The 11,576-nt window shown below is 37.8% G+C and overlaps 3 protein-coding genes across 3 annotated transcripts; 2 read left to right on the forward strand and 1 right to left on the reverse strand.

The window, feature by feature from the left end:
• The first annotated feature begins 441 nt into the window (after positions 1 to 441).
• Positions 442 to 2,870, forward strand: LOC149527137 (F-box protein SKIP23-like). Its single transcript, XM_089783895.1, has one exon. The coding sequence runs from the start codon at positions 752 to 754 to the stop codon at positions 2,237 to 2,239; it is 1,488 nt and encodes a 495-aa protein (XP_089640021.1). The 5' UTR covers positions 442 to 751; the 3' UTR covers positions 2,240 to 2,870.
• Positions 2,790 to 4,179, forward strand: LOC110418095 (F-box protein SKIP23-like). Its single transcript, XM_021430712.2, is given in 5 exon segments — positions 2,790 to 3,250; positions 3,253 to 3,367; positions 3,369 to 3,486; positions 3,488 to 3,875; positions 3,878 to 4,179. Coding segments are annotated over 5 exon segments (1,170 nt in total). The 5' UTR covers positions 2,790 to 2,892; the 3' UTR covers positions 4,069 to 4,179.
• Positions 4,180 to 4,365: 186 nt separating this feature from the next.
• On the reverse strand, positions 4,366 to 8,025 carry ROPGEF1 (rho guanyl-nucleotide exchange factor 1). Its single transcript, XM_021430043.2, has 5 exons — positions 7,484 to 8,025; positions 6,954 to 7,070; positions 6,317 to 6,855; positions 5,536 to 5,889; positions 4,366 to 5,058 (listed from the first exon to the last, which is right to left on the reverse strand). The coding sequence occupies exons 1-5, from the start codon at positions 7,761 to 7,763 to the stop codon at positions 4,627 to 4,629; spliced, it is 1,722 nt and encodes a 573-aa protein (XP_021285718.1). The 5' UTR covers positions 7,764 to 8,025; the 3' UTR covers positions 4,366 to 4,626.
• Positions 8,026 to 11,576: the final 3,551 nt, after the last annotated feature.

Raw genomic sequence — 11,576 nt, forward strand, 5'->3', positions numbered from 1 at the left:
ACTCATCTTAATTTGACAATTGTAAGCAGCTGATTATGGAAAATAGTATTAACAATAGACAAAACAACTCTGCAGTCAAAGTTATTCTCTTGAAAGCTGTTAAGAGTAACCCCTTTTAAGGGTATTCTGTCTCTTTGTTAAGTTACTTTTTCAGTATTTTAAAAGCCAAAAACAAAAAAACAGAGAGCAAAGCTTTCTTATGCCTCTTTTCCCTTATAAAAGCAAAAGAAAAACGTTCTTATTGGTCACTGGCTGGCAACACTTGCCCATTTAAAAGAATCCGGGTTGGTCTGTAGGATCCATCAGGTTGCGCTGATTCAGCCCAAAATTTACACCACCTTGAAGTATGATCAAATTCATTTTCAAATTCATTTTAAGGGTTTTCTTTTTCTTTTTGAATTTCTTTTTCAGTATGATCAAATTCATTTTCAAAACCCCAGAACAATAAAAGCAGAGAGCAATGCCTTTCCTTTCCTCCTTTCCCTTTCAAAAGCAAAAGAAAGGCGTTCTTATAGGTAACAGGCTGGCAACTCTTGTTGGTACGTAGGATCCATCAGGCTGGGCAAATTCAGCCCAATATTTACCACTGATTTAACTTTTTTTTCTCCTCGATTCCTCGTTTCTTTGTTAGTTGTTTTGTCGTAAACTTCCCTGACGTGGCACAAATCCTTGTCTTTTGTCAAATTTCAATGGCACCATCACTTTCTTCGAACCTGGAAGACAAAAAAGGGTAAAGTATGGAAGCCTTGAAATGCCCTTGACCTTAAGTGCTTGCTGCTTGCTCCTCGTCTTACGTCCCTGCAAAAATTTTCAAGTTATGGCAAATTGGTCTCAACTCCCACCAGAACTTCTAACTCTAATAGCTAAACGCCTTGAAACCCGTTTTGATGTTCTCCGATTCCGATCTGTCTGCTCTTCATGGCGCTCCGCTTTTCCACCAAAAGTGTTCCCCTTACCCAAATATCTCCCTTCAAAAACCAAAGGTAGATGTGATTACTCACTCAGCCATATTACCAGACACACCTTTTTCCTTGTTAGATTGCCTGGGAGCCAAAATCATCAAACAGCCCCGGGTTGTTGGTTGGTCAAAATCAGAGATGGTACCGACCGTGTCAGAATGCGATTGTTGCATCCTCTTTCAGATTCTGAGTTGAAACCTCTTCCAGTTCCAATCAATTTTCCCAAGGTATTGGATTTAACGAACTGTCAGGTCATTGAATTGGGTCATGAATTTGTTGGTCGGTATGATGTATATATCGATCATCCCCTAGAGCCTCAAGCCCGAGACTACAGAGAAAAAGTCGCCATCACGTGGTCTAGTACCAACAGTGATGATTTTATGATTGTCGCCTTATTTCGCTTCTTTGTCCAGTACTTGGCTTTTCTGAGGCCGGGAGACAAGGAATGGACTCTATCTGAAATTGTGTGCGGTGTTCAGGATATTATTTCCTTTAATGGAAAGTTCTATGCTATTGAGCGAGGAGGAAGAACGATAGTCGTTGACCAATCTTTAAGCGCTAGCTTCCTAGAACATGTTGGCTCTCCCACTAGCAGGAAGTTCTTGGTTCAGTCTTGTAATAATTTGTTGGCTGTGGAAATGTTTTTCCTCAGAAGTTCCAATTCAGATTCTGATGTTGGGAACCCTGTGAATTGTGGTAGCTCTGGAGGCGATGAGGAGATTGGTTTTAGAATTTTCAGGATGGATGAAGAAGGGCAGAGGTGGGATGAGATGGAAAGTTTGGGGGATCAAATCTTGATTCTGGGTATGCGTCAAGCCATTTCTGTATCAGCTTCTGAATTTTCTTGGGGTAGAGGAAACCTTATATTCTATTCGACTGATCTCTGCATCTCTCCACGATATGAACATTCTCAAGAGAAGGTTATGCTTGTATTTGATTTAGAAGATGGTAGTGCTAGTCCTTTAGAGAATTGCCCTGCCTACTGTAACTTGTTCTGGCCACCTCCTGAGTGGGTAACTTCTGCATTACAAAATGTTGAAAGCGAGGCCGAGGCTTATCCTTCAGTGGTTTCTCCAAGAGAAGTTATAAGAAACTCTACTTCTTCAGCAACTTCCGCTGCAACAGATTTTGATTACGAGGATCCTGATTCGAGTTCAGCAATCTCTACAGGGGAAGTTGGAGGTAAATCTCCTGAAAGAATAACTTCTGCAGGACAAGAAACCCGCAGCAAGCGTCCCTCTCCAAGTTCAAAGTCCAGCTTCAAATTTTGTTGTTTCTAACTCCTGATCTAAGTCTTTCATTTTTAATGCTAAATTTTCAATTGGCTTGATGACAGATTGACGATAGTGCTTGTTCAGTTAAATTGTCACAAGTCATCAGCAACTCTTTCTGCTGTAATTCCATTTTGTTTTGCTCTGAGTAACTTGGGTCATTTGAATGACAGCTTGTAGTTAAGTGCACTCTCTTGATGCACATAACAGTTGGATTAAAGCATAATCTTCTTCCCTCGACTAATTCAGTATGAAGTGAATGTCATTTTCTTCCAGGATAACATTGAGCCTGTATCAGTTCCCCATCATCATCTTTAATTTAATTCCTTATCTTGCCACATGCACGTGCATTTGTACAGATATGAAAATACTATAACGGTAGACAAAGCAAATCTGCAGTCAACGTTATTTTCTTGAAAACTGTTAAGAGTTTCCAATTTTTTCCTTCATATCTTGTTTCTTTGTCAGATGGTTTGTCGTAAACTGGCTCGACCTAAGACAATCCTTGTCTGAGTGTGGCTCACGTGTTCTAGCACGTTAGCACCATCGCTTTCTTGAAACCTGCAAGACAACAGGAAAAGACAAAGCATGCAAGCTTTGGAAATGCCCTTGCCCTTAAAGTGCTTGCTGCTCGTCTTACTTCCCTGCAAAAATATCAAGTTATGGCAGGTTGGCCTCAGCTCCCACCAGAACTTCTAACCCTAATAGCCAAACGCCTTGAAACCCGTTTTGATGTTCTTCGATTCCGATCTGTCTGCTCTTCATGGCGCTCCTCTTTTCCACCAAAAGTTTACCGTTTACCCAAACATCTCCCACCACAAAACAAAACTCGATATCAGTGCTCCCTCGGCGGTATTACCAGACACACCTTTTTCCTGGTTAGATTGCCTGGGAGCCACGATCATCAAGCAGCCCCTGGTTGCTGGTTGGTCAAGATCAGAGATGGTACCGACCGTGTCAGAATGCGACTGTTGCATCCTCTTTTGGATTCTAAGTTGAAACATCTTCCGCCAGTTCCAGTTAGTTTCCTAAGGTATTGGGTTTAACAAACTTTCAGGTCGCTGAATTGGGTCATGAATTTGTTGGTCGATGTAGTGTATATATCGAACATGACACAGAGCCTCAATACCGTCAATATACAAAAAGTTGCTATCATGCGGTCTAGTACCAACAGTGATGATTTTATGATGCTCGCCAAATTTCAAGTCCTGCCTGTTTTGAGATCGGGAGAAAAGGAATGGACTCTACTTCAAATGGGGTCAAAGTGTTGAGGATATGATTTCCTTCAATGGCAAGTTCTATGCTATTGAGCTAGACGGAAGAATTATTGTCATTGACCAATCTTTAAGCGTTAGTTTCCTAGGACGTGTTGGCTCTCCTACTAGCGGAAAGTTCTTGGTTCAGTCTGGTGTTAATTTGTTAGCTGTTGCTGTGTATCCTGGTAGCCCTGTAGGCGACAAGGCGATTAGTGTTAGAATTTTCAGGCTGGATGAAGAAGAGCAGAGGTGGGATGAGATGGAAAGTTTGGGGGATCAAATCTTGTTTCTGGGTATGCGTCAAGCGATTTCTGTATCAGCTTCTGAATTTTCTTGGGGTAAAGGTAACCTTATATTCTATTCGACTGATAGGGGTATGACAGTTTTTGATTAGAAAATGGTAGTGCTAGTCCTTCAGAGAATTGCCCTGCCTACCGTAACTTGTTCTGGCCACCTCCTGGGTGGGTAACTTCTGCATTACCAAAAGTTGAAGGCGGGGCTTATCCTTACGGTGGTTTCTCCAAGAGCAGTTATAAACAACTATACTTCTTCAGTATCTTCCTCGAGGGAAGTTGGAGGTAAATCTCCTGAAACAATAACTTCCGAAGGACAAGAATCCGGCAGCAAGCCTCCCTCTCCCAGCTCAAAGTTCATCTTCAAATTTTGTGGTTGCTAACACTTGATCTAAGTTTTTGGTTTTTCAATGCTAAGTTTTCAATTTGCTTTCAGTTCGTTGTCATAAGCCATCAGCAAACTCTTTCTGCTGTTTTCTTTGTTCTCTGGTTAGAAATGAACTCCTTTTTCCGGCCACCTATCGTTTTGCTGTGAGTAAATTGGGCCATTTGAATGACAGCTGCTGGTCAAGTGCACTACTCAAACTACATTTAATGAACAGCATTAATAGGAATTCGATTAAAGCATAATCTTCTCCCTTTGACTAACACGATTTGATGTTGAAAAAAAAAATTAAAAAAATCAAAACTTTGAGACAGATATTCCTACTGCTAAGAAATATACAAAAGATTAGATCACCAATTTTCTCTTAACCTGTCAGCCACCAAACGAAACTGTGCAACTTCTTTTCTACTATTCATAGAACACAGAAACTTTATCTCACAAAGGGTCATGAATCTTTTCATATCAATCTCTCTCAGGAGCATTTTCAGAAATTCTTCTTGCGCTCAGGCTCCCCGTATATGACCACACCCTCTCGAATTCAGCCCCATATGGTTTTTCCAACTTCCAGTCAGGTTCCTCCTTAAGACCATTTCTCTTCAAAGATGAAGCTGCCCTTCCTGGGCTCCCAGTTAGTGGAGTTGACGAACAGAAGGTTGGGGTTGCAAAAGGCGAGGCATAAGGGCTGTGCTGAATTGAGAAAGGACTCGGAGACATTCGCTTCTGGATTGGAAGACCACTCAAACCACTCCGGCTGAAAAGGGAGATTGTTTCCGCCGCAGTGCAGCGCTTGATAGCATCATCAACATAGAGGACATCATCTATTCTTGCCATAATGTTGAAGGCCAAGCTCTCCATCACCCTCGAGTAGCTTTCAAGAATTGATTGCCCAACATCCTGCAATTAAAAAATAATAAATGGGGGCTACTTTCAGTGTTGCCTACTAAGGTCGTCTCCATAAAGCAAGAAGGAAACAAGAAGTAACGCAAACCACAAATGTACCAACATTGTGGCAACCACTGCTTACATAAGGTACCGAACTAGTAGATGAGATTCAACTTTCGCTTTAAGAGAGACTACCAGAACAAGATAACATTTATTGTAAATTCACTCATTATAGGCCCCATTATACCACTAAAAGGCTGTGGTCCCGAGATGAAGATGCACATTTGTAAAGAAATAAAGAAATAAGGAAGCATCATAAGTTGGTCCTATCCTCACTAACTCGAGAAGGATCTGAATCCTATTTATTAGGGCACATAGTTTGACAAGAGACATGCTAGAATAATACTCTGATGATACCGGATAATACAGACAATACATACTTCTTAGGTTTTCTTTTTTTTTTTTCAATAAAGAATTAGTGCAAATTACCTTATTATATTGAATTTTGTTCATATCTAATGCTGTCTGTGGAAGACCAGGAAAACGAAGCCTCAAGCTATGTAAGAGGGTCTCAGCCCTTTGGGCCAGAAAATTATTCTTTTCACTGTCAGCCACAAGGCCCTTGACTTTTCCACCCCACGATGAGCGCCTAACTTTGCCATGAGTCATGCGTTTCCTATGATCTTTCTGCTTCCAAACATGTACTGCTGCCTCAATTCTGTTCGCTATTTCCAGAGTGTGATGTTCTGTTGACAGATCAAGGCAATCAAGCAGACATTCTGGCGAGAACTGGTCGGCTGTTACGTAACGGTAAATGATATCTCCTAGACAAGCTTTTCCATTCTGATGGCAATTGGACATCAAATGGCAAGGAAAATTTGTTAAAATTTAATCAAATGTAAGAAAAGTTACACTCAAAAAAAGTTAGTTCATAAGAACTGTCAAAGAGAGTCAATTTTCAAGTCAATGCTACACAAAATACACCTGTTATTTTGACATTCCATGGAGAAATCTAATCAAGCATGTCCATTCCCTTCCAAAGCCATTCTTAACTTTTCATTCCTACTTTGAGCACCTTCCTTGATTAACAGGTTTCTTGATAAAGATTCCCATATGGAGATTAGCAATTCCCAAATTGACAGATCAATTCAAGTACTAACCATTAGCATTCAAGTATTATTACCCAAGGAACAGAACCAATGCAGGATAGCTAATGTGGTTTTCAGCAAGACTGCAGAAATATCATTATTTGAGAAACACAAACACATACCTTTGGTAAGGTCTCCAAGTAAGCAGTAGGTATCTCCATCTCTGCAAGCACACTGCTATTAATTGCCATGGCTGCCTTCAGTATTTGGTTTGTGCAATCCCTACATTGCTGCAACCTCTTCCTTGCATCCTCTGACAAACCATTTAGTGGCACTTTTGGACAAGGCAACCACCACTTCTCTTCCTGCCTAATTGAGGGCCTCCCTCCAGAAACAGATGATGGATAAGCATCACAGTCACCACCATCACCCACAACTATCCCCCGATCAACGTACCAAAACTCAGTCTCCTGAAATCCATCAAGCATGCTAATCAACATTGCATCCAGCTTCTTAAGGGCAGGAAGGTTTATATACAAATCTGAGCGTGGCCTTGTTGCCATGACTTCATACGTGCCCCCTCCAGGGAATTGCTGTATCGATGGTACAAGTTCAACAATCGAATCGCTCACGCACAAGAGCCACTCCATTTCTCTCCTCCACATTGCCTTCTTCTGCGGTGCTAAAGGCTCTAACCTCCACAGCTCACCAAAGACGGTCGCTGCCATTACAAACAAGAATACCATTTAGCTAAGAAAAAAATTTACAAATTACATAAAAATAAACAGTACAAGAAACTATAAACAAAACTACACTAACCAGAGAGATTTGTGATTGCATTCGAAATGGCAAGCGCAGTACACACTCCTTTCCCACCTCCAGACATGTCTTCTCCTAGAAGAAGCTTGGCAAATCTCTCCTTCATCATCTCAACTTCTACATAACATTGAAAAATATTAAGAAAATCAGTGGAAATTAAAAGAACATCACTTTTGCCTTTCCTCGTTAAAACAGAGACAAATAAGAATGAAAAAAAAAATCAATACAAGGATAACTAAAAATGGAAATAAAATAAGTCGTTAAAACTGCAATTTTATCTTTATTTTTCTTCCATACTGTCTTTTTTTTAATTTTTGACATTTATCATTTTTGCAATTATAAGGCACAGGAAAGATCATAATTACATTTTTTTTGCTACAAATAGAAACAAGGAAAATCATTTCACTCAAAAATGTAGTAAGCATAGATCCCCATCTCGCGTCAGCCCATGATTAACCAAAGTCTTGGAAGAATTAATTATATCTAAGGCAAAAAAAATACCAAAAAAGGAACAAAGAAACCGGGAATACCGGACAAGTTGTTGTCCCGTTTCTCAGGCTTCTCATCATCCCAAATCACGACATCCTTCCCTCCGATGACCGGCAACATCACCGGCACCTGAAAACCGAACCCTCCAGCAGCCAGTAACCTCGGAGATGAAGTCATCGAACTCGAACAACCTTCTCCGTCGAACCGCCGACACGAAAAGCTACTGCAACTCTCGGACTCGCTGACGTCAGCACTCAAACTATAACTCCCGCACCGCTCGCTCTGCTGATCAGAGCCATCGTCTGAAGATACACTCCCCATCACGAGATCCAACGGCTACAAAAAAACAAACAAATCTCAGCCGCACATTTGCTACAATGAGAAGAAATTTGGCACTAGCTGTGGTGGCTGTGTGCTGAAATGATTGATTGGAAATTAAGAAATAGAAGAAGAAGAAGCGGTATAAAGTGAAAGAGATAAGAAATCGTTTCACATTCTCTCATAACTTTTTCTCTTTTCTTCACCTCTCTCTCTCTATAAGTACTGAAACTTTTACTTTGGTTTCTCTCTCTAATGTTGTTATTGTGTGCTTAATAGTGTTACTGGTACTGATGATGTTTTTGTGTGCAAAAGCAAAAGAGACGGCGTTTGCCAGTGCTTGTCTTTCCGTCAGAGCTCGGCCTCACCACCCGACACGGGCCTTTTCCACTGGACCCCTCCCTACTTCCTCTTTATCATGTTCCCCCACTGCCACCGTGGCATTTACTGATGATGTGGCAACGATTCTCCCCACGTGGCACATATTTTATTTGATCAGAAATTGTTCCATAATTGATAATTGATTCATATCGAGTCTATCGTGAGTTTAATAAATCCATCATGAACACGTATTCATCAATGAACCACCTTACTTTCTCTTTTCCCTTTTTCCTCTGCTTGCCACCGTGTAGTTTTTAGATGACATGGCTTAATTTTCTCTGCCATGGCGAGAATTTTTCTTCCGTGGACGGGGTGGTGTGGGCCCATGTGATGATTTTGGAGGGAATGGCGTGTGAAAGGGACCAAACGGCGGTTAGTTTTTTGCCGGGGGGAGTGAAGGTTAGGAAGCGGACATTTATATTTAAAATAATGTGAGCTCGCATCCCTAAGGCGTTGGACTGATTGGAAACTTAATCGCGTTTTAGAATTCATCTTCGTCAGTGCGAAGTGCAATTAATGGGGTTTGGAAGTTTGGGGCGGGACGTTTATAATTCAATCTCAACCGTTGACGATAAAGTGGGACCCTTGCTTTATTCGACGGTTGGGATATGAGGAATGTAAAGAATCTTTAGCGGCTAAAAGCCTGACATTGTGTGAACGAGAAGTAATCGATGTCGGATATGTTTACGTCTACAGCCGATACTACGTTTTGAACGTTAAACACTCCATACATCAGCAGCTGTTATCTACCAGGAAAAGCTTGCTCCAACACGTGTCACTCTATCACTTGTCCGATTTCATAGAAGTAGATTTTCATGTTAGCGTCATTAAAATGTAGGGATCAAGCAGACGGGGTTAAACAATTTGACCAGCGGTCCAAATCAGATCGGACAGTCGAGACCATAGCCGTCAATATAGGACCACAAGTGCATGCTGTTCATTAAAAAGGTATGGTGGAATTATATTGTCCCTAAGTGAGGACCACATCGATAGCTATGGAGCTCCATACACGTGATTGAGCTGAGGCTTATAAAACATCATAGGCCGGCTGGTCGGGTACTACGCATGAATTAATAGTGGTAAGGTAAATAAGTTGCCGTTTATTTTGTTTGTTTCTTTGCCATGTAAAACCAACAGTTGATAAGGGAATTTGGATCGTTGATCATTTATTAACGTTTGATGGTTGACCGTAGCGAGACTTTAATTAATTAATGGGTAATTAATTAAGTATTAATCAGTTATTGTGATTGGAATGTGGAGTTAATGATACAACTGATTACGAAGTAATTAAATAAGTTAGTAAAATCCCAAGGACATGTGTGGGGATAAAACCAGATATGTTTTCTTTAAGCACCTGCATGATGCAACTCGTGGTACCATTCACTACACGTGCCCACTTGTTAGTGTGAGCTTTACTCTTTCACTATTAAATATCCATCGGTATATCGGAATATCCAGTGCCACGAGGCTCAATATAAATATTTATTTATTTTATTCATGTGTTAAAATATTTATTAATAAAAATCACAAAAATTTATAACGTATTTTAGAAATGTTTATGAAATTTGGGATTAATGAATAGCCTTATTAATAATTTTATCAATATGTATGCAACTATTAAAAAAAAGTAATTGATATAATATTATAGTACTTACGTAAAAAGTGAACTTTTGAATATAATCAAAGTGAGTTATAGTCATTTTTGTCACATAAGTATAAAATGATAAATAATGTTTGATCAATGATAATTAATCAACCGTCAATTATAAAAGTTTACTTGATATAAAATAAAAATATTAAAACTTTGTTGAACATAATAAAAAATAAAAATTTATTTATATTTTTTAAATAATTTAAGAGTTTTTGCAAATATTATGTTCCATGAATATGCTAACAAAGTAAGAGCAACAAAGGTGAGCAATTAAATAGTTTGATTAGTTCAATCTACCAAACCTTAAAACCAAATGAATCAAATATTTTTACAAAAATCGATCAATATTGAACCAATATAAAGGAAAATTGAACTGACAAAATATAGTATTGGTTTGATTGGTTTGATTTTGAGTAAAAACATTAAAATTTTATCATTTTTTTTACAAATTATAATATTAAAATTTATATTTTTCATCTATAATTACAAAATATAAAATAAAAATTAGTATTGAAATTATATATTTTATATAAATTTAAAAATAATATATTATATAATATATATAATATTATTTTGGTCCTTGGGTCGATTTGATTTAAAAATTTAAAACAAAAAATCAACTAAATAAACTAATTGGATTAAATTTTTTGGACCAATATACCTAATAAATCAATTAAACTAAACCGTTTTATTCAAATCGTATTCGAATCAAATTAAATGTTTAATTAAGTCAAATTTTACTCACCTTTAAGAAGTAGTAGAAATTAATTCATTTTGCTATTACATTTTTTTACAACTTTTGTGTATTAGTTATTTAAGTTTCTAAAGCTATAAACTAGCTGTTGGAACATGTCTGTGGAAAACTTTCCTTTTTCAAATCAAAACCATGTAAGAGAAGGAATAATGAGCAAATAATGGATGATAGAATAAGAAACAAGAGGCTGGTGGTGGGGTGGGGGCAAAAGTGAGGAAAGGCTTAATGGCAAAAAAGGGGAGAGGAGTGCTATATTTATTAAGACAGTTAATTTGTTCTTTTTACTAATTTAGTTAGGTAGCTTGAATATGAATGGTTTGAACTACCATTTATGGATTTTTATTAGCTTTGGTCACTTTTTCAAGCTTTCATTCTAGTTTGGTATGGTTGAAAGTTGAAACCAATTCCAAAATTTTCTCCCTCAATATGTAGGATTTATATATTATTAATAAATTAAATATTATCATATCGTTAATAAATAATTTTAAATATAAAAAATTCTAACAAACAAATAGTCATAATTTTAAAAATTACTTTTGTACACTCACAAGATGACATTTCGTGGTTAACTGATAGTTTATAAATATTTTAGTTTGATAGTATATTAAATATAAACCCATTTTAAGTTTATATTTGAAATTCTGTTAATGTATAAATTCTATAATTTATCAATAAACTGAATATTACAATCTCGATAAAAAATAAATTTTAAAAAGAGAACCCTAAAAATTATATTCATAATTTTAAAATTATTTATTCTGATTTTTTAAAAAAAGTTTATCTTTTTATAGTTATGAGGTACTTTGTGATTATTATAAATATTATAATAAAAAATACAAAAATTGCAAAGAACTAAACCACACAAGGCCCAAAGGCTGAGAGTAGTGGGCTAAGGAAGGGGAATTACGGGCCCAAACAAATCATTGACTCGTTGGATTCAGCTTAAGAGAACAGGGCCTTTGGTCCATAGTGATACAAAAGAACGCATTGCGGACGCCCAACGGTATATTAAGGCAGGGAATAAATAAAT

The sequence above is a fragment of the Theobroma umbraticum genome, unplaced genomic scaffold (assembly GCF_002168275.2).
Source record: "Theobroma umbraticum cultivar Fairchild unplaced genomic scaffold, ASM216827v3 scaffold_50.0, whole genome shotgun sequence".
In the NCBI taxonomy this organism is placed as follows: Eukaryota; Viridiplantae; Streptophyta; class Magnoliopsida; order Malvales; family Malvaceae; genus Theobroma; species Theobroma umbraticum.

Coding starts and splice junctions, on each gene's coding strand:
- LOC149527137 (XM_089783895.1), top strand. CDS start 752: ATGCCCTTGACCTTAAGTGCTTGCTGCTTGCTCCTCGTCTTACGTCCC.
- ROPGEF1 (XM_021430043.2), bottom strand. CDS start 7,763: ATGGGGAGTGTATCTTCAGACGATGGCTCTGATCAGCAGAGCGAGCGG. Junction 7,071..7,483: donor ACGGGACAACAACTTGTCCG/GTATTCCCGGTT, acceptor AATGTTATGTAG/AAGTTGAGATGATGAAGGAG. Junction 5,890..6,316: donor ACTTGGAGACCTTACCAAAG/GTATGTGTTTGT, acceptor AATTGCCATCAG/AATGGAAAAGCTTGTCTAGG.